A 20,944-nucleotide genomic window follows, 5' to 3' on the forward strand; every position below is an offset into this window, starting at 1 on the left:
TTTGTGGGCAAAACACGACCGCCAATTGCTCATGGCAGTGTCCCACAAACATTTGTGGATCGAGTGACTGAATCTTTTATTTATTTATTTATTTTCAAGGGATTATTCCCCCTGGAAAGTGATCCTAATAACCAAGTTCCTACTTACTGCTAGGTAAAGAGAGGCATGTGGAGTAAGGAAACTTACCCAACATTTCACCCTGCTGGGAATCAAACTCAGGTCCTCTCGCTTGCGAGGCGATTGCTCTAACCACTAAGCAACAGACTCCACTTTGATACAGTTTGATGCTATAGGCACTGTATCAGGTTCAAGGATTTGATGTGTTATTATACAATTTTTATTTATTATACGATTACAACACAACACAGATCTTCTAGTGCTTACTCTTATTTAATTGAAGGTGTCAGTACTGATTAGATGGCTAGCAGAAAACAAACATATTCACCATGTGAAGGCAAGGTATTATGCTGAAACAGTTAATATTTAATGTAGATAATCCTATTGCTTTTTATGTGTCATGTTGCTAGTTAATTTGCAGATGGCGTTGAATAATTATTAAATTCTCCTTTAAACATATTTGTCATATTCTTCACAAGAAAGGTTCAGATGAAGAAAATCCTTCAGCCAATTAGGGTCAGCCAATTTGATCTATCCTTTCCAAAACCCCATCATACCATTTTCCCATCGCAGCATCAAATTATTTTCTAAAGTTAACTCTGGTGACCTTCCTGGCAGTCTTTATTTCCAATCTTCATTATTATTATTGTAGATGGAATGCGTATAAGCCGCATCTACCAACCGTTTTGAAAGCTTTCTTGCATTAATGGGCTGAAAATGGTGGGGTTAAAAAAAGTGTTAAACTTCTGTCTGGATGATCAAGATTGTTTGCCCTGAATCTGTTGTGCAGAGAAAAAGCAGATGGCATCAGGGGACTTTCACTAGTTGTGGAGCAGTTTCTAACTCTTTCCGAATTCCTAAGTACAAATGAGCATTAGAATAATAATTGAATGGCTCCTAAACTGAGCCGATCTACATTTTTTTGTTGCCTCCTGCAAACTGATGAAATTGGTTTGGTTTTGTCATGAATCATTGTAAATAACAATTGATTGCAGTTGTACTAATGTGCATCTGCAGTAATCTACCATTCACTTTAATAACAAAAAGATGTTGTGTTTAAACCTCATTAAACCTTTTTTTTTAAGAGGAGAGCATCTGTTTTTAGTATGAAGATGTGGGAAGGTTTTTGGCATTGAATGTCCTATATTCATATTCAATACTAACTCCTTCAGAGCAGCCCTGAATTAAAAGGGGGCATGGATCTGTACCCCAAATGTTACCAAATGGAGCAACAGCAGCTATGCAGAGAATATCTTGGGTCAGTTGTTTCAGAGTTTCCAGCACTAACACTCAAACAAATTACAGAGCTTGAGCTAATGATCAATGACGACACTCCAGTGCGGTAATAATAATATAATAATCCTTACATTTGACATAGCGCCTAATCACATCTGCTAGATATCTCAAAGTACTTCACAGAATATACTGTAAAGTGACTGTAATGTTTTTCTGGGAGAAATGTGGCAGACAATTGCTCACAGCAGTGTCCCACAAACGTTGTGGTATTGGAGAAAGTGCTTCATTGTTGGAGCTTCCGTCCTTCACTTGAGACAGTAAAGTGAGGTCCTGGATCTCTACTTTTTTTTTCAGTTGGACGTTGAAGATCCTGCGAGGCTGTTGTGATTGTATCTCCTTTCTCCCTATCCACAGATTCCATAGTCTCTAAAAGAAGCAGAGGGGAGGTGAGAAGACATTTTTTCACACAGCGAGTTGTTAGAATTTGGAACGCATTGCCTGAAAGGGCGGTGGAGGTCGATTCAATAACTACTTTTAAAAACGCGGTGGACGGGTATTTGAGGAGGACGGGTTTGCAGGTTATGGGAAAAGGGCTGGGTAGTGGGGTTGACATTATATTGCTCTTTTCAAAGAGCCGGCACAGACTCGATGGGCCGAATGGCCTCTTTTTGTGCTGTACGATTCTATGAATCTATGAGCTTAACTGCTGTGATTGAGAACTGTTCAGATAGAGAACACGGCACACAACAAAGTCCTACAAACAAAAACAAATTTATATGGAGGATTGTTGGCCAAGACATTGAGGGAAAAAATACCCTTCTCTGTGTCGTTGACTTCTTTAAATCTACTTGAATAGGCAGTTAGAACTGAGTTGAGAAAACATTTCTTCACTCAGAGAATAGTGAATTTATGGAATTCTCTACTCCAGAGGCTGTGGATGCTCAGTCCTTGAACATATTCAAGACTGAGATCAATAGATTGTTAAAACTAAAGGGATTAAGGGATATGGAGGGGAGGGCGGATGAATGAAATTAGGTTAGTAGATCAGCCATGATCTTATAAAATTGCGAGGCAGGTTGGAGGGGCCAAATGGCCTACTCCTCCTATTTCTTATGTTCCTATGGGACCTCGGTTACATATTGTATTGCTCACACTTCTGACAATGAGATACTGTACTGTACTGTACTGTACTGGAGTGTCAGCCTAGACTGTCAGCTCAAGACCCGAGGGGCTTGAATGCACAATCTTCTGACCTAGAGACCCAGGCTGACCCCTGACCACTAATGCTAAACTGGCTTGGTTCCATATAATGTGTGTTCTACTGCTATTCAGCATCCATTGCTTAGACTGACTATACTGATTACAGGTTCACAAACTGATCCAAACCAGAAGAAAATTGCTGGCACTGATTGCAAGGCTTAGAGTTCAGAGGATGGGTGCAATCCACTTGCTTTGTCCTAATGGATTGTGACAGCCCCTAAATTCTTTGATGAGACCACAGCTCGTTCTCTGTAAAATCAATTTAAATCCCTTGATCAAATTAACTTTATTGTAATTTCACCCAGGTACCCACTCTAAATATAGAGCGTCCAACTCCTTTGATTTTTACTGCCTTCTAATCAATTCCAGGTATGCATTATTCAGAACATAAACTAAATGAAATTCCTAAATCAATAGTCCTGTTTTCTTTTATGGTAACCTAGAAGAGGCCATTGAGCTTGTTCTACATTATTATACTGTGACTGATATTTTAATTCCGTTTTCTCTGCCTTATCTCCTTATTCCCCCAAACCTTTATTGCTTAAGTATCTGTCCATCTCACTTTTAAATATACCAATCTAGTCTTGCCTTTTTTCAATGTATCCATGATCAAAACCTGCTTGCAATTAATTGAGAGATGGGGGAATTTCCTGTGCAGTGAATGAAGTGTCCCTTGTGATCTCCGGTCCATTAGCTCCCATTCACTGTCAGACAGCAAAATGTTTGAAGAAGGCAGGGAATTTCCCCATGGCACATAAGTAAAATGGTTTGTAATGTGGTGTGAAAGTTTTCTCCTTGGGGTCACTGTACAACTACTTGTGGAATGCAGTAATGAGTAAATCCTCATATTTGCTTAGTTGAAAAGAGCAGATTTTTTGACGCATTGTGCCTTGCTCTTTCTTTCATTGACAAACAAATTGCAGAAATTAATGAATTGAGTTTCTGCTAACAGATGCACATTATTCCGAGCGAAATCCCTATTTTTATTGATGATAATAATAATCCTCATATTTGTTATAGCGCCTTATCACGTCTTCGAGACGTCTAAAAATGATTCACAGAGGGTAAAGTGGATTGACTGTGTTTTGTGGGTGATGATTATATGCAGTCACTGCTTGTCATCACGTAAATAGTATATATTGTATGTATTAATATGGAAGTTCATGGGTAAGTGCGCACTGCTTTCTGCAGGATTGTTTTGGAATGGGAATATTGAAAAGCTAATGCAGGATTTTGAAACAAAGTGAGGACAGATCACCATTTATAAAGTTTCTGTAGTGTTGGGTTCAAAGGAGTAGCCAGAATGAAACCAGGCATTCTGTTTAGCCTGGGACGAAAGGGGCAGCCAGAATACACTCCTATTCTGCTTAGCCAAAGTATATAGAGTCGGGAAACCGATAACAAAGGAACTGAAGTCATTTGTATTTTATGTTTAACAGATCTTTATAACTGAGGCAAATATATGTAGCTTTACGTTAATTTAGTAAGCAGGGTTACAGTAGGCAGTATTTCCATACTGACAGTATCAAAGTCTGTAGGCAGCACACAAATGTTCTCTTAGTTCGAGAACGTTGAGGAATCTCTTGCAGTGTTCTTCTCGTATCGTCGATGTCTGTTCATCTTGTTTCTTTTCTTGATTCTTGGAAGCTTGGCTGGGAGTTCTGCCCTCCTGGAATAGCACGCAAACTCACACACCGCACTTGTGCACACACATACCACACACACACACGTACATTCGCACTCACATACACGTACTCACAAGCACATGCACTTACAAACACAACCTAGCTCAGCTGTACTTCTTTATAATTCTGTTATCTACTACATACCGACCAATCGGTCGGTGCATGTCTAACCCTTTTCACCACCAGGTTACTTTAATTACATCAGTCTTGGCTGACTGATTAAACTACAGATGCTACATCAGCAATTAATTCACAACACAGCAGATACAACAAACTACAGATGCAATAACAAATTCACTTCTTTCTTAGCCAACTTTACTCTTCATACTCTCTTCGGATATTTGACATTTCCTCATGCTGTTTATCTAGTATTATACCAGCTACCCTGTGACACCTGTTACGCTTAGATAGAGGTTCTGCAATTCAGCGCTGCTTAATTCAAACATCGTTTTATAATCAAGATTGTAATTCAGCAAGTCAGCTCTACACCAGCTAACCAGTATAAACATGCTTAACATGACTAAAACAACTTTCACTTCTGATCCCAACAGAAGTGTAGCTCAGCATTGTCATACTTACGAATATCCAAACCAGACTGCGAGTGCACAGATGTATGCCACCTAAACATCGAAACATCTCTGTGTCTGGAAACGATTGTGCCCTCTCTCCCTGAAGGACTGCACCCTGCTTACCTAATTCCTGAAAGTATTAGTTGCAGGTTGGTGGGAGCCAAGGCTTGGGAACTCCGAATGTGGGTTCGGGGTAACTGCACTAGTTTAAACAGCTAAAACCGTAGCTTGCCATCCCTTAGCTTCTTAGGCTTTGGCTTGCAGCGTTAACAGAAGCTTGTGTGAGAGGAATCCCTGATCCAGAGTATGCCAAGCGACACTGATGAGCCAGGATGGTAGGCTGGGGTTCCAACCTGGCAATTCAGGAATATTATCACGCAGGATTCCCAGGATCCCCGTATGGTAATGGTGCTGCAAAATTCCAGGATTGCAAGTCCTACTGCCTGGTCTGTTTCTATCATGGGATCTTTAACATGTATCTGAACAGGCAGACAGTTCTGCTCTTTAGTGACTCATCTAAAAGTCGGAACCTAAGACAGTGAATTGCTCCCAAATATTGCAGTAGAGGGTCAACCTAGAATGTCAGCTCAAATCCTGAGATGGGAACAAAATAATAATAATATTCCTTGCATTTGATTGATCCATCATTGAGATGTCTCAAAGCGCTTCACTGAATTTATTGTAAACTGTGTATTTTGTGGTGGATTTCTGTGTATTTCGTGGGGGAAATAAAACTGAAATGGTGTGTCCGTAAGGAACAGGTTGACATCCCTGTTGACATACTGTACTGCCATTCTGTCTTACGACACTTATGCAGTAGGCAATCATAAAAAATATGCTGGATGGAAATATGGATAAATAGCCAGAACTGTGTCTGTGGCTTACCGAAGTAAAGCCGTTTCATAATTAATAATTGGCTGACATTACACAGCACACTGGTTTGTTTGTTTAGCTGGTTCAGACCTGTTAGACTTGGAGTTGAGCTTTTTCTGAAATAAGATCAAGCGAAATATGAGGCGATTGCATACCAGACAGTAGCCTCTGGGGTGATTATAGTATATTAATGTAAATAGCATAACAGTCATTCAAAGTACATCTATTATGCTGCCAAGCTGAATTGAGAAAGGTTTAAAATGAATCCATTTGGGGTTTTGAATTTTACGGATATGTGTTTAAACCTTTAAAATCCAACAAAAATTACACATGGCTTAAAAATGTATTTCTCTGTCCCCCCCACTCCGACCTCCCTGAACGGTCTGAATAGTTTGGTTGTGAGCCGGTGGCTTCTGCTTCCATCAGTTCTGTGCCCTTGTAAGTTCCTTCTTGTTCTTGTGGGTCGGCATCGTATAGGAGGCGGAGGTTGACTTCTAGAATTTTGGTGCCGAAACAGCATTATGATGGCAGAAAAAGGAAATAACTGGACTGAGTGTCTGAGATGCGACCCTTCTGTGTACATTATAATAATGGTAATAATGATCCTTGCATTGGATATAGCACCTTATCATGTCATTGAGAAGTTTCAAAGCACTTCACGGAATATATTATAAAATGAATTGATGGTTTATTTTGCGGGCGAAACAGCCAATTACGCACAGCAGTGTCCCACAAACAGTCGTGGATTGAGTGACCAAATTTTTAAGATCACCACAAGACATTTTGTGGAATAATAGATATCGAAGAGCAATTTGCAAGAGTAATCTTTTTTGGAGCTTGAGGACGTCTTAACTAAGTGCTGATTGAGTGGTGTTACAATTATGGCCACTATTAAGCAAAGGGAATTAATACTTACGAACCATGTTGAGTAGAATCCTGTAACTCGGCCTGTTGGAGTAATAGTCAGAACCGAGGGAGTAATTTCTAGGATTTATTTTTAAACTAAATGGAAAATGTGCACTAATTTCAGAAATGAAACAATTTGGATCAAAGCATCACTAAATAAGCTAAAGGATATTGTTTAAGCACGCGTTTCTCCTTCAGATAGTGGATGAAGGCGACCAGATCTGATATGCAGACAATGAATACCTTTGCAGCTATTGTGTGACAGGTACACCCTTGCATACTGAAGAAATTCCTGGCGGATAATAATCCTTGCGTTTGATATAGAGCCTAATCAGAGTTTCGGGACATCACCAAGCACTTCACAAAATATATTGTAAAGTGAATATTTTATGGGTGAAACACGGTAGCTAATGGGGCACAACTGTGTCCCACAAACAGTCGTGGCTTGAGTGAACAGATTATTTTTTTTGGAGAAATTATTTGCCCCAGAAAAGCGATCTGCCAATCAACTAACAACCAGATTCCTACTTACTACCAGGTAAACAGAGACTTGTGGAGTAAGGAAACTTGCCCAACATTTTGCCACTACTCTACATGACTCCTTTTTGAGTTTGTTAGTGATTCAAAGTCCTAACAAATGAATTGAAATATGGCACTGGTGGAGCATGGATCAGATTAAAAGGAAATACAATGGCAAAATGGTATGGGTATTTGTATAACAGGCGAAGTACAGTCTAACCTTGCGGGATTGAAATCTCTATTTCCACCTCATTAATTGTAACAGAGAGGGAATCTCAGGAGAGAGCAGTGTTGGATCTGTTTATGTCCAACATGCATCTGTTTTAGAATTGGACATGTGAAATTTACTGCAGGTATTTTGAATTCTAGATTATTGCAATTTATATGCCCTTTGATATATGCATCTTCCTATGGTAACATTAAAGGAAGGAAGCCTAAAATTATCAGAGGACTGTGTCTTAAGCAAAGCAAATGTGCAAGGTGACTTCACTCTAATAGACACGCATGAAATTTTTGATGCATTGGACTAGATCAGTGTTTATAATATAATAATAATCCTTGCATTTGATGTATGATCTTTCACATCTGGAGGATGCCTCATAAAGCGTCGCAGGATTTACTGTGAAGTGTAGAGACTGTTTATTTTTTAGGTGAACACGGCATTCATTTTCTGCACAGCAACGTCCCACAGACACATGACTGTGAAAATCACTGGTTGTGCTCACGAGAACGTCGGCCAACTAATTGCCCGACTAGTTTCTCAATGAGCGGAAGACCGACCTATCTGAGGACCACTTAGTCCGTGGTAACGTTATGTGTATAAACCAAAGGAACTGCGCTAGGTAACACAGCATCCTTGCATTAGAAATCCTTGTATCAGAAATCTATTTAGGTTGAGTGACTGGATAGAATAAGTTTACGAAGGGTTGGCCACATTTTAAGAAGTATCCAGTGTCAAAAAAAAACTTTGGATTTGCAAATAATTTTACATTATCTTGGCCACTGGCCAGCAGTTTTTGTGAAGTCATGATAATTGTGATTTTGACAAGTGTAATAATGACACCAGGTGAGCTGCTCCTCCAAGTCTCCCCCTTGGTTTCCAAATAAATAGTCTTCTTCCAACTAGGGTTGTCCAAAGCACATGTTCACAGACAGCCAGTGTAATGCGTTGGCCTTTAACGTTTAATAGCGTACCAGAATCTGACTTGATGTGCCCAGGGGAAGCAAGCATTGCTACCTATAGTGCATGACTGTTGAAACACGTTGTAGGTCCATCATCTCAGGCCTCGGTGTTAAACCAGAGAGCGTGAAAAATCACTCATTTCTACATTGTCAGGTTCTTGTCAATGGTACCTCTTGCACATAGCAGACAGACTGTGACATCAGCAGTGCTTCCTCCACACAGTCCACATGTGCAGTGCTCGGAGGGTGACAGTGCCTGAGCAACTTGTAGAACATATTGTAGTGCAGGAAGACGGCCTGGGTGTCTGTGTGGGAAGTGTACCACGCTTTCGGACATCCATTTGAACCTGAGCAAGAAGCCTAATAACGGGTTTGGCCTGCAGGAACAGAACTTATATTGTGCCCAGCATTCTGTACATAGGGGTGACTTTGTTTTAGTTCAAATATAGGCATGTTCATAGGAAATTGGTGTTCAACTCTAAGTTATTAATAACCTGAAATGGATTTACAACTACGCACTGTGTACACAATACGCTGTATAGAGCCTAAGATTAATCTCTATTAGCACAACAGGATTTGCTGTATGCAACTGCCATTTGCTTTTAATGAGTATTTTTTTTCCCTTTAAACACATACAAATAGCGCACAGTCAGAGATTGCGTATTTCGGGGTACATTGTCACAGACTGACCACTTTCCCCACCGGGTAATGCTGATTATTTGTCTCCAGTGAATAATGAGCTAATATTTTACACACAGAAATTAAATTGCTAAGCGTGAGCTTTATAGCGTGAGCTTTATACACTTATGGCGTTTATAGCCATTCATAGCATTTAAATCAATTGGAAAAATAAGGATATTACATAACTGGCAAAACAGTTGCATTTGTTTTGATTAAATATGAAAAAAACAAGTTATAACCTCAGTCCTCTGTGCAAAATAACTCCCGTCTCCCATTATCCAACCGATGGTCTGATGTCTGCCTTTTGTTATTGTCTTTGGCATCATAGAGTGTCAAAGCACTGAAACAGACCATTTAGCCATCTAATCTAATCCATTTTCCCCCAAACTCTTCAATATTCCTCTTCAAGCATCTGTCTGAATCTCCTTTTTTTAAAAAGAATTTATGGTCTCTTAAATCAATACAAGATTTATGATGGCTTGTGGTCAAGAAGCCTGCTGTTTCACCTTTGGAGAATTAAAACATGTTGCATTTAATTTAGCGACCTAACATAAAAGGCAGAGAACAATGGATGCTTATATTGTGCTTATATAGAGTGGTATCATGTGTGCCTAAAAAGCCTGTTGTGTTTTACTAGAGTAAAAGCAAATTAACTAGAATAATGCTTTAACTTGCTGCCTTCAACCATTCATTCACCCAAACTTACCCCCACAAATGAAAAAAGTGAGAAAAACTGGTTAAGGAATAGATGGGTAAAAGTTGTCCAAGTTGCTTGTTAATACTGTCTATTAAAACATTGGTTTGAAGTTGAGCCAAACATAAACCAGTGGAGAAAATAAAGCCACATACTAATCTTCACGTAATTAATCTTCACATACTGATAATGGTAGTGTGGCCACATTAGTAAGTACTTAGCATCTGTTGCAGGTTGTGATATTGGAGTTATCTTGTCATTCAGTTTAATTAGGAACCATGACTATCTTTTCCCTCCAAACATCACCTGAACTAGACTTTTTAGATTATGTGGAAAATCCAGAACTTCCTGAGATTTGATGACATGTTGATATGCCACACAATTTGCAATGCTTCTGGGAAACTGAGTGCCTGGGCTCAAATGCATTCTGATAGAATGAAGCACAGACTCAGATTTGTTTAACATTAACATAAAAGTCAGATGTCTGTAGTAAAGATATGTGCATTCCAGGATGTGACGTATTTGGCATCTTTGCAATTTGTCTTGTGTCAGGGAATTTGATGCAGTAATACAGTAAACTGTTAATCCCATTAGGAGGGTTTTAGTTTCTTATTTATGTACGTTTTCCCTTATTTTAAAGAAATAATGCAGGCAATTTTCTTTTATATTTCTTTTCTTATTCATTTTGGCTTTAAACTTTTTAATACACCCACATGGCCTGACAGGGCTAAGATCAGGGTAGCTTATTGTAGTGTGAACAGCAATATTGCAGCTCAGCAGGTTGTATAAATTAAGAATATTTGCTGTCATTTACATTAGTGTTGTTTGCTTTTAGAAAATAGCCAGAACACTGGGAGAAGAATTTATTCCTTTCTCTTTTCCAATAGTTCCATGGAATCTTTAAACCAAACCTGAACAGGCCAGTGGCACCTCAATTTTATCATCCCTCCCATAGGACTGCACCTCCAACAATGAAGTACCCCCTCCGTGCTGCATTGGAATGTCAGCCTAGAGTGTGAGGTTGGGCTTGAACCTACAAACTTGCGACCTAGAGTCAAGAGTTAATGAAGCCCAGCACACAGGCTTGCCATCTTGTGAACAGAATGTAGTTCACCTCTCTTTAAATCAATCCCCAGGCAAGCTGCTCTTCCAATAGTTAGTGAATCAAGCAGACTGACTGAGAGGCAAGAGTGTTCGGCTGCGGACCACAAATGGGCAATTTCACAAAAGCAGAGCGATTCCTTAACCCTTCATCTAGTTTGTAAACTAGGTGGAAAGTAGTAAGTAACATGGGATTGGGGTGTTGAGACAAATACTCCCAATGCAATATGAATCAAGTGAACTCAGATATTTGCCTGATAGGATAAAACTCTTCTTATTATTATTATTCACTATTGTTTTAGGTGGTGTTAAATTTTTTTGAAGATTTTCTCAAACCGTTGTCATGGTGAGGCAGGGAAATCCTTAACTTTCTAGAATTGATTTTCCGATTGCGGAAACGCTACTGAAATTTTACATCAAACGCTTTAATCCATTGAAAGCCACATTGGCAATTCTGCAAGTGATAATTCCAATTTGTTGAAGTGCAACATTTCAGAGCCCAGTTCTGTACGTGTGGAACTTTTTACTTTAATCTAGAAACCTTGCATTATTTATCTCTAGGAATACAGTGGGTGCGGGGGATAGAAATGTTTGAGAAACTTGCTTCCCCGAGTTTTTTTATATTAAAAAAAAGAAAATGTTCTTCGTCCCTAAAACACTAAGGCACAATTCTGTAGGAAAACAATACGATTCTAGCTGTTCAAGAAATATCCTGCCTACGGAGCTGTCAATGTGTGTAGCTTGTTCAAGGTTTGAAATTTTGGGGTCGAATCTTCATCTCGACTTGTTTCAGTGAGTAGCTGGAACCGTGCCAACCGTACCATGTGATCCCCTCCGCCTTTCCTGTGTGATCCCCTTCACGGTAGTAGACACCGTTCAGATTGGAATCAGTGCAGCAGTTATACCAGTAGCCACCTGTAGTCATAATAATAATAATTATTGCATTTGGTATGGTGCCTCATCACGTCTTCGAAACGTCTCAAAGTGCTTCACAGAATATACTGTAAAGTGAATAGACTGTATATTTTTTGTAGACGATATAATTGTGCACAGCAGTGTCCCACAAATAATCGTGGATTAAGTGACGAAATTATTTTTTATTTTTATTTTTTTGAAGGGATTTAAACCCCCCGCGCCCCCAGAAAATGATCCGCCAATCGACTAAACACTCAGGTTCCTAGTTACTGCTAGGCAAACAGTAAGGAAACTTGCCAACGGTTTCGCCCTACCCCAGAATCGAACCCAAGTCTTCTTGCTTGAAAGATGAGCGGTCTAACCACTAAGCTACAGGACTCCATACAAGCAAAATGGGGGTTTCTTTTTTTACTGTGCCCTATAGCATGGTGGCTAGTGACTTTCTCTCTATGTGGAGTTAATGACCTTACAAAACAATTTTGTCAAAATTGCACTTTTAATCCCTTTCTGTTGTGTTAAGGGTTCAAAGAAACATATTTACATTTTTTTAATGGAAGCAAAACTTTTTTCTCTAATCTGTTTCATACAAAATTGGCTGTTCTTCATTCAATGTGTAGAGTGAATTACTTGCACGCATTGCCAGAAATATTCTGTCTACCTTAATGTGAGCATTTGTTAGTACAACATTACATGAAACTTCAGTGAGCTAAAAATACTGTGGCCAATTCGGATCAGAAAATGTATCTTAAATTCAACGAGTTATCACTTACCTTTGCGCAAATGCGAGCAGTCATCCACACATTTGTCATTGTCCTTATCCTTTGTGCTGAAGGCAGTGTTGTTGTGGTACCGAAGGGAGTCGCGCCCAGCAGTCCCATTGTAATGGCCGATCATTGATCTGTAGCTGTTCATTTCGTTGCTGATTGAAAAGTAGCTGTACTCAGCATAACGGGTCTCTCCTTTCCAGTCCTGTGGTTGCATAGATCAAAATTGTTTACTATACAAATTACTGCTAGAATTCTGCGGCATCCCAAGTGAATTGACAAGTGCTTGTTAAAGTCAGAGAAATGTGATTCCCCGGAACTATGGACAGGGGTACAGCACAAGTTTATCTGGCTGAAATAGTGATAAGAGGATGTAGCATAATAATAATAATTAATGTTTATAACTCATTTTACTTTTTAAGTGACAATTGTAAGTGTGAATGTGAACCTTTTTGCGAAGAATTAAGATGCAAATGACTCCCAAATCATTACCTCCATGTCTATCCTGAGCATACTTGGCTGCCTGGTTAGTCGGAAGATGTGTTCATTCCCTAACCAGAAGTCTCCACGGTTATTGCCAAAACCTCGCTTGTACATTTTCCAGTCACGATCGAATGAGGTTAGGCCAACTTTGCGACGCTGTATGATAGTCCAGCCACCTCCGTTCGTTTCCATATCGCAGTAAACCTGCGAAAAATAAAGCACAGGCATGTAACATGACACAACGCATGTCTGAAATACCCGGCAGCTCATATTTGGAACATATCGTAGTAGACATTTATCACATACCATAGTACATATCTGTGAAAGTATTCACACCAGCGCACTTGACAAAGTACACTTGGAATAAAAAAAGCTTCAGGAATGGAATTTGAGGTTTAAAAAAAAGCTCACCTCCAGTTCCTGAGTTCCTAGAAACTCGTCAGCAGGCAGCTTGTACACCCCAGATATCCGATAATTCCTGTGGTACAGCGATGCACAATCATAAATGGCATCTGTAAGGAATGGATTACGTTATGAAGTGGCAGACTGCACTCAGTTAGTAACAGAACACCTTTCTGAGAATATGTGAACAATTTTTTAACTCTGTGGAAAATTGCTTTATACACGTCCGTCTATGAAATCCAGTCTGGTTGCTCCGTCCATTTTATGATTTTATGGAATCTCACAGTAAAGAACAGGCCATTTAACCCATCGAGTCTGTGCTGCTGTTTCTCCATGCCCTGCCTTGTCCAATCTCACTCTCCTTGCTCCCCATACCCAATCCAATTCCCTTTTAAAACAATTTACAGTCTTTGCCTCAGTAATAGTTTCTGGTAATGAACTCCACATTCCAACCAAACTATGAAAAAGCAGTTTATTGCTAACCTTCCCTTTAATTCTCCTAGGATTAGCTTTTGTTACTGACATTGAAATGCCAGTAGAGATATCAATTACTATTACTTTGTAATCCTCGGGCTACCGTTTGACTCTTAAAATCAGCCCCAACATCTCAAATCTCATTAACTAAACCCCCTTATCCCTGGAAACCCTCCATGTATAATTTATGTTAAGTTATTTTTGTAAGACTGGTTCTATGACATCATAACAGATGTAATCCCAAGAAGCTAAGTTGTTTTACATGATAGCTGCGACACTACTATAAGGGTGATGTATCTGAGCTGGGGATTGGAGTGTACATGAAGCTCTATCAATATTCAAGTCGTCTTCTCTTCAAAACTGGATCTTTGATGTGTTTGAACATGATAAGGTGCTCTGACAAGCTGAGTTCTTTTTCATTGCCTTTCATGTTTAAATTTGAAATGAGATGCCATTCAAAGTAAGCCTTGAGACTCCTCATTACTGGGAACTCGCTTTGTTGCAACAATCAAAAACTGTCACTGCAAAAGCTTTGATCTTTGCTTTAGCCTCTTATCTGCTGTGACCTGCCTTTGGCTCCAGAAATGGTTGGTTAGCGTATCCCCAACAAGAAAGAAAGCCCTAAAATGTGAACAAATGTTTTACTGCTTTTCAAATCTTTCTAATTGGTTTACTGGCTGTGGAATCCATCAAACACTCCAATTACTTTATATCACCTTATTACACACCTTGTAAATTATTGTGCAATGCCCATCTTTTGTGCTGGAATTTTTCACCCAGGAAGTGGGTGTCAGTTTATTTTATTTTCTGATCTTTCAGACTCTTGCCTCATCAGAGTCAGCTTCTACACTGCAAATAGCATTTTTACACTACTTTCTTTTAGATGCTTCTGCTTGATGAGTGAAGGTCAATTGAGTGCAGGAACACAAAGTGGGAATAATCCTGCATCATCAGCTTGCACAGTAGAAAGTGATTTAACATTAACTGGCTGATTTAACATAATCATCAATATAACATCAATGTCTCAGAGCACTTCTCAGGTTATTACTGTTAAACATAGTAACAACGTATTTGTGGGCAAAAATGGCAGCCATGAAGTGAATGACCAATTTATCTGAAGGATTGTTGGCAGAAAACTGAAAGAAATTTCTTTTTTCTTTTTGACTCAAGTGTCGAGCAATCTTTCAACAGGTAGAATTTTTTGATCATATCAGCCATATCGGCAGTTGTTCACTAGAAATCGCTGACTAGACACAGTTGTGGCTGTGGCAACACAATTTTAGCCACATGCACAAGTTTTAGTAGAAAACATCTTACGTACATTCACACAATACAGATACAAGTGGTGAATCAGCACAGTGTGTGTGTTCGTGTCCTTGCCTCCTTCAAGGCCCGTCTCAAGACCTTCCTCTTTGTCTATGCCTTTGGTCATCCTCCCCCATCCCATTTGACTTCCAACTCCCAGCTCGGGGGATACCCTTCACTGTCCAACTCCTTGTGACATCCTCCCGATGTAAAAGGCGCTGTACAAATGCAATATGTTATTGTTGTACGCAGAGAATCGTTTTGTTATATAAATGTGGAGAGTCCCCTTTTTACACTCCTTTTGTGTTGTTGAAACAGATGAGTACAATTATCTCAATGTTTAACATCCTTGATTTAAGGTTGCATTCTTGACATTGTCCACAGCTGCACATGAGATATTTGATCTTTCCAAGCCCAGGGCTGTAGCAGTCCAGACAAGCACCAATTTCTGTCAGGTCACGTCACGCTTCAACTAACTTGCTGAAGCCAAGACGTCACAGCAAATTTACCTAATGTCGTCTGTGCAATCTTACATTTTAGGCAAAAAATAATCTTTATAGGCTGAGAACGGGCAGTTTTTAGCCTCTGATTAGACTGATCACAAGCTTAGCCATTGATATGCTAAAGGAATCTATTTAGTTTTGCAGAGACTGGGTGGGTTAACAGGTTCCCCCACAGTGAATGCTGAAGTATTTTAAAGTCACTTGTTCTAAGTGTTTGTTAGGATAGTGTAATGACATTGGTTGGGTCGGTGTTCAGTGACAAGCCTGTAATCTCCTGATGTTGTGATCTCAGCTTTATTATTGAAAGGGATATTCCAGATCGTGGATGTAAAAGGTTCTTCCTCCTGCATTTTTCCAAGCTTCTCCTCAGTTCATTTCTGGAACACAACCACCCACAAATCTGTCTAATCAGAGGTCTAAAATGGCTTTCGGTACCAGCCTGTAAACCCATTCTGTTTTAAAATTTAAGAATGCATGGAATTGTGAAGAAATGTTACATTTGTTCTTATTTTTCAAGTCAGTTTCTCTCGAGAATGACTGAAAATATTTCTTTCAAATTGAGACTGAATTTAAGAATTTAGTAAAAATTCCTGTGTGTTTACAATCTGTCTGATATTAAAATACTTGGTGAAATTTTGCTATTTGAATAATGCCGAAGAATGCTTAATTTCCACCCGAACAGACAGATGGAACCTTGATTTAATGTCAGACAGGAATGTATGCACCTCCAATAATGCAGCACTCCGCACTGCTGCCCTGCAGTGAACTTACACAAGTGACGTCTGGCTTTCTTGTTTGATTTGACTGGGCTTCACCTGTTCCTATGAGCCGTAGGCATTAGATTGGAATGTGGGTGTTGTGTCCTTAGATCTCAGCTACCGGATGTGAGTGTGAATTGTGGTCCTTCTGAAGTGAACCTGACAGTTGTGAGGGGCAGGAGTTAGTGGCAAGGATTTCTGAAGTTGTATTTTGAGGGAAAGAGAGTTTGTAGTGATAATCATCATGATAAATCGTAGTTTTCTGTAACACTTGAAACAAAATGTTTTACATTTCGGTGTAACCTCAGTTATGGAAATAGAGGGATTATTATCAATTAACACATCACAATCTGTTCACAATGTGAATTTGTCTGTGTAATACTAATCACCCTTACTTTGGATGTAGTGTCTATAATGTCCAAATGTCACATAGTGCTTCACAAGCAATTAGGCAATTACTATTCAAAGTTTTGTCTGTGTAATTGTAGGCAAATGCAACAACCATTTTGCACACAGCAAAATCACTCAAACAGCCATGAGCTGAATGATCAATTTATCTGTAGGCTTGTTGGTCATGTTGTAACAACCTAAACTTATACAGCATCATTCAATAAGATAAACTCTTGGAAAGCTATACAGAGATGGTATGGAAATCTGAGCTAGGGAGAGGGGGAGTTAATACAGGACAATTTTCATTAGTTATTCCTCAATCCTCATTGTTTCCATGCATATAAGTGTCCGTTTGGCTCAGTTGATGATGCTCTCGGGACTAAGTATGAAAGTTATTGGTTCCAGCCCTACATCAGTACTTGAGCTCACTGTTTAAGCAGACGCTCCTACGCAGTGCTGGGGCTGTGCCTCATTTTGGAGATGCCATCCTTCAGATGAAAACTTAAATCAAGGTCCCATCTGCCAACTCAGGCGGATGTTAACGATCCCCTGACGCTATTTAAAAAGAGCAAAGAGTGTGTCCCGGAGTCCTGGCCAACAATGCCGTGATTAAAAAATATTAATTTGGTGACTATTTGTGGGACATTCCTGAGTGTTTGCCTACCAATACACGGTCACTACAGATGGCAGAAAAAATCATGAAGTGTTTTGTGACGTTAATGTGATTAGGCACTATTTTGATACAAATATTATTTTTCATATTTTTCCCCATATATTTGAGAAACTTGTATTTCTTTTAAAGCTTGAGTCACAGATTTTTTTATTTGAAATAAGCAAAGGTCTGATTATTTCAGCATTAACCGCATTGATTAGTGACTCTTTCAAAAAAAGGGAATCTTTATACAGTCAGACAGCATGAATACAGTGCCAGTAGGGGTGAGTGGTTGCACAGACTTAAGTTTGGAATCAATCTGAGAGTGTTCAGTAGCTTGCAGAAGTTCAGTGAATATTATATATTAATATGTTATCACTTCTAGAGTTGGCTTGTTAGCTGGCAAAGTTAAATTAGTAGCATGTGGTCAAAAGTAAAACAGTTGAAAAAACGGAGTGATGGGTTTGGTGTTAAATTCTCTATGAAAAATTTGTAGCTGGTTTGCTTAACAAATTCTGAAACAATCGAAGATAATTCAAATACAAATCATTTGTTGTCATAATCAGGGTTGAAAGGAAAGTGAATTTAGCAGTTTAAGAGGCTCTAAACTTAAACATGATCTGAGTGATTTAAAATTCAGGTTTCCTGAAAAATCCTGATTTTCATTATCCAATTAATCCCAGATTTCTTCATTACCGGTTGTGATTACTTTTACGATTTGGGATAAATCTCAGAGGAAGTTCACATCAGTTTTGAAAAATTGGGAATTTTGTTTAAGCAGAAATTAGTTTTCATGTTTAAACGGGTATGGAATTCATCCAACAGAACTAAATTTAACTTGAAATTGATCATCATTTTTGGTTGCGTTTTAAGTCAAAGGAATGAAAATAGCTTTTGCAGCTGCCTTTGAATAAGTGTTGAATTGGCGCTTAAATTTAATTACACAGGCATGTGTTTGCTTTGAGTTTATTATCCTGCTCAATAGCAGGATATTAAAAATAATCCCTGTGTTTGATAAATCAACAACAACTTGCAGCTTATCACTCGTCGAATCGTCTCAAAGTGATTCACATGATTTTACTGTAAAGTGTAGTTGACTGCTTTTGTATGAACAAGGTGAATTGGGCAAACTATTTATTTAACAGTAGTTAATAAAGGACATTTATTGTCTGTCCTTACCTGCTGATGTTTGTGTGACTGTTTGGGCTGCCTGAAGCTGAATGATGTCTATCCGGTTATTCACTTCCGAGTATCTTCCCTCTGCTTCTGTGATGCGGGGTTCAATCTGCCGATAGCCTTTTTCCAGCTCCATCATCTGCATGACCACATTTACCCAGTCCGCCTCCTGTTTCTTACTGACATCAGACAGGATGCTGGTCAGGTTGGCCACTTGGACCTTCAGCTCCTTCAGATCATCACAGCAGCTGATGAGCTTCAAAAGGTTTGCCCCTCCTGCTGCCCCTCTCCTCCGAGTCGATTTGGGGGCCCTGCTGTAGCTCAAAGAAAAGCTGCACAGCAAAACAACGAGGGGGAAAAGCAGGAGTGAAATTTTGAAAGGCATTTTGATAAATGGAACCGTAACTTTATTGATGAAGGAATTGTCCTTGGGCTAGCCTCTTACACAGCTGTCAGTTTGCTTCTACACCAAAGCGGTAATTTATTTTGAAGCACTACCAGTGGTAGTTTAACAGGTACTTTAAATACCTTTGGAAGTTTTTTAAAAAAAATACTGAGTCTTTTTTAAAATCTTTCTTCTTGAACACTTTTTTTCTCAGCGATCGTCAGGAGCTGGCTGCGGCTGGCTCGTCAAACGTAATGCCTCGACCGTTCTTTTCCAAAGAATGAGAGGATCATCTTGCGAACGACCTGAATGCAGCATCTTAAATATCCGTGCATGTGTAGCCACTGCTCCTCCCAGCCACTACACACATGCCTAGCTCCTCCCCAGCCATCAATTAGCCTCAGGTGCTGACAAGGACAAGGGGAGGGCTTTTGTTCAGCTGCTGGTGGCTTAAGGCAAAGCTGGACAGACCTCCCAGACCTTTCCGTGATGTAAAATTATTGGAGGTGGAGAGGGAAAAATGACAGCAAGGGTCGACAGTCTGTTTTCTTGGACAGACCTTTTTCTGTAATTTGATGAATATTAACAAAAGTCTTATCGTAGCTGGGTTATAAAGCGTGCTGCAGAAGTTTAATACTTCCTAACATACCATCACTTCTCTTGGTTTGACCTTTATTCTAATTTAGCACACCAGTTATTAAAAAGTCTCTTGACCTAAAACTACTTTTGAAGTATTTTAATGAGTGTCAGTGATTTCTTTATGACAGCACGTCTATGTAAGGTCTCTACGGACAGATATATTGATATACCTATCCTCACTTGTACAACTGAAATACATTTCTATTGAGCTTAGTCGGGATAGATGGCTGATGTGGGACAGATGTTTACGTGTCTGTCTTGTGAAATGAAACAATTCTACCTTCTAATCTGCTTTTTTTTAAAAAAAGGTTTGAATGAAATATTTTTGAACAACTTGGTTTTAATATCTTAGTAAACTTTACACGTGTTTAAGTGTGAATACAAATTTCAGTCTCGACACTAAAATAAAGAATTTTTAAAACTATGAAGGGTGCAGTTAACCTTTTGACAATAATTGCATTTCTGGACAAAATGAAAGTTTTAACTAGTTTTTATTAGCATTTATTCCAAGCCTCTTGATGTTAATCTCTCTCTAGTTACACACAAGTTTTATATTTTAAGCAATCATCCACTTTGGAAATTTGACTCCACAGCATGTTTTACTTTGGATGTACTGTTGTGGTATTATACCCCAACTCGTGGCTTGTCCCATCTGTCCTTTGACTCCTGTTGGCAACTATCTTGTTGATTGAAGCAAATCCATCAACTGATTTCTGTTTTGAAATCTAAAATCATCACTAATTACAATTATACATTTGCCAACAATCACACAGATAATATAATTGACAAATTATTCAAATGTAAGGATTATTCATATATTCAGTCTTCTGTTTGTTAATCTTTTCTCGCCCCTTTGACTTATTGCGGAGAAGTTGAATGTGACCACAATGATTGCTACAGAGAAGAATGATTGTTCATTTCTAAGATTCCCAGTTGGTATACTTAAGTGTTTCAATTAATTGCATTCCAGTACTCTATGTAGCTTTCATCTCAATATCAATTGTGTTTTTCTCTACCCCGTATACTTATTGGCTGCGGTGTTTCGGATACAAAATACACAGTCGCTCCTCTTTACGATAAATTCTGTGAGCCCTTTGAGACGTCTCAACGACTTGATGAGGCGCTATATAAATGCAAGGATTATTATCATTAGCATATTAAAAAATTAGATTCCACCTATGGCTTCCTAATTAAGATTGCATTTAAAAGTTTTAAGCAATATGGTCCATAACCAAGAGGATTAATTGATGAATTTGAGCGAGAAAAAAATCTATC

General features: G+C 39.0%; 2 protein-coding genes across 2 annotated transcripts in view; one reads left to right on the forward strand and one right to left on the reverse strand.

Moving 5' to 3' along the window:
- Positions 1–20,944, forward strand: part of mtor (mechanistic target of rapamycin kinase) — a 178,275-nt gene that overhangs the window by 65,938 nt on the left and 91,393 nt on the right. The window lies entirely within an intron of this gene.
- Positions 11,101–19,164, reverse strand: angptl7 (angiopoietin-like 7). The gene is made up of 5 exons (XM_007897777.2): positions 18,649–19,164; positions 13,397–13,497; positions 12,995–13,189; positions 12,509–12,707; positions 11,101–11,738 (listed from the first exon to the last, which is right to left on the reverse strand). The coding sequence occupies exons 1-5, from the start codon at positions 19,028–19,030 to the stop codon at positions 11,569–11,571; spliced, it is 1,047 nt and encodes a 348-aa protein (XP_007895968.1). The 5' UTR covers positions 19,031–19,164; the 3' UTR covers positions 11,101–11,568.

Source organism: Callorhinchus milii, unplaced genomic scaffold (genome assembly GCF_018977255.1).
Source record: "Callorhinchus milii isolate IMCB2004 unplaced genomic scaffold, IMCB_Cmil_1.0 Scaffold24, whole genome shotgun sequence".
Taxonomy (NCBI): Eukaryota; Metazoa; Chordata; class Chondrichthyes; order Chimaeriformes; family Callorhinchidae; genus Callorhinchus; species Callorhinchus milii.

Excerpts from the sequence above, each read along its gene's own strand:
- angptl7 (XM_007897777.2), bottom strand. The coding sequence starts at position 19,030 with ATGCCTTTCAAAATTTCACTCCTGCTTTTCCCCCTCGTTGTTTTGCTG. Across the intron at positions 12,708-12,994 it reads TGCTCAGGATAGACATGGAG|GACTGGAAAGGAGAGACCCG; the intron begins GTAATGATTTGG and ends ATGCAACCACAG. Across the intron at positions 11,739-12,508 it reads CTGCTCGCATTTGCGCAAAG|GTGGCTACTGGTATAACTGC; the intron begins GTAAGTGATAAC and ends TTATGACTACAG.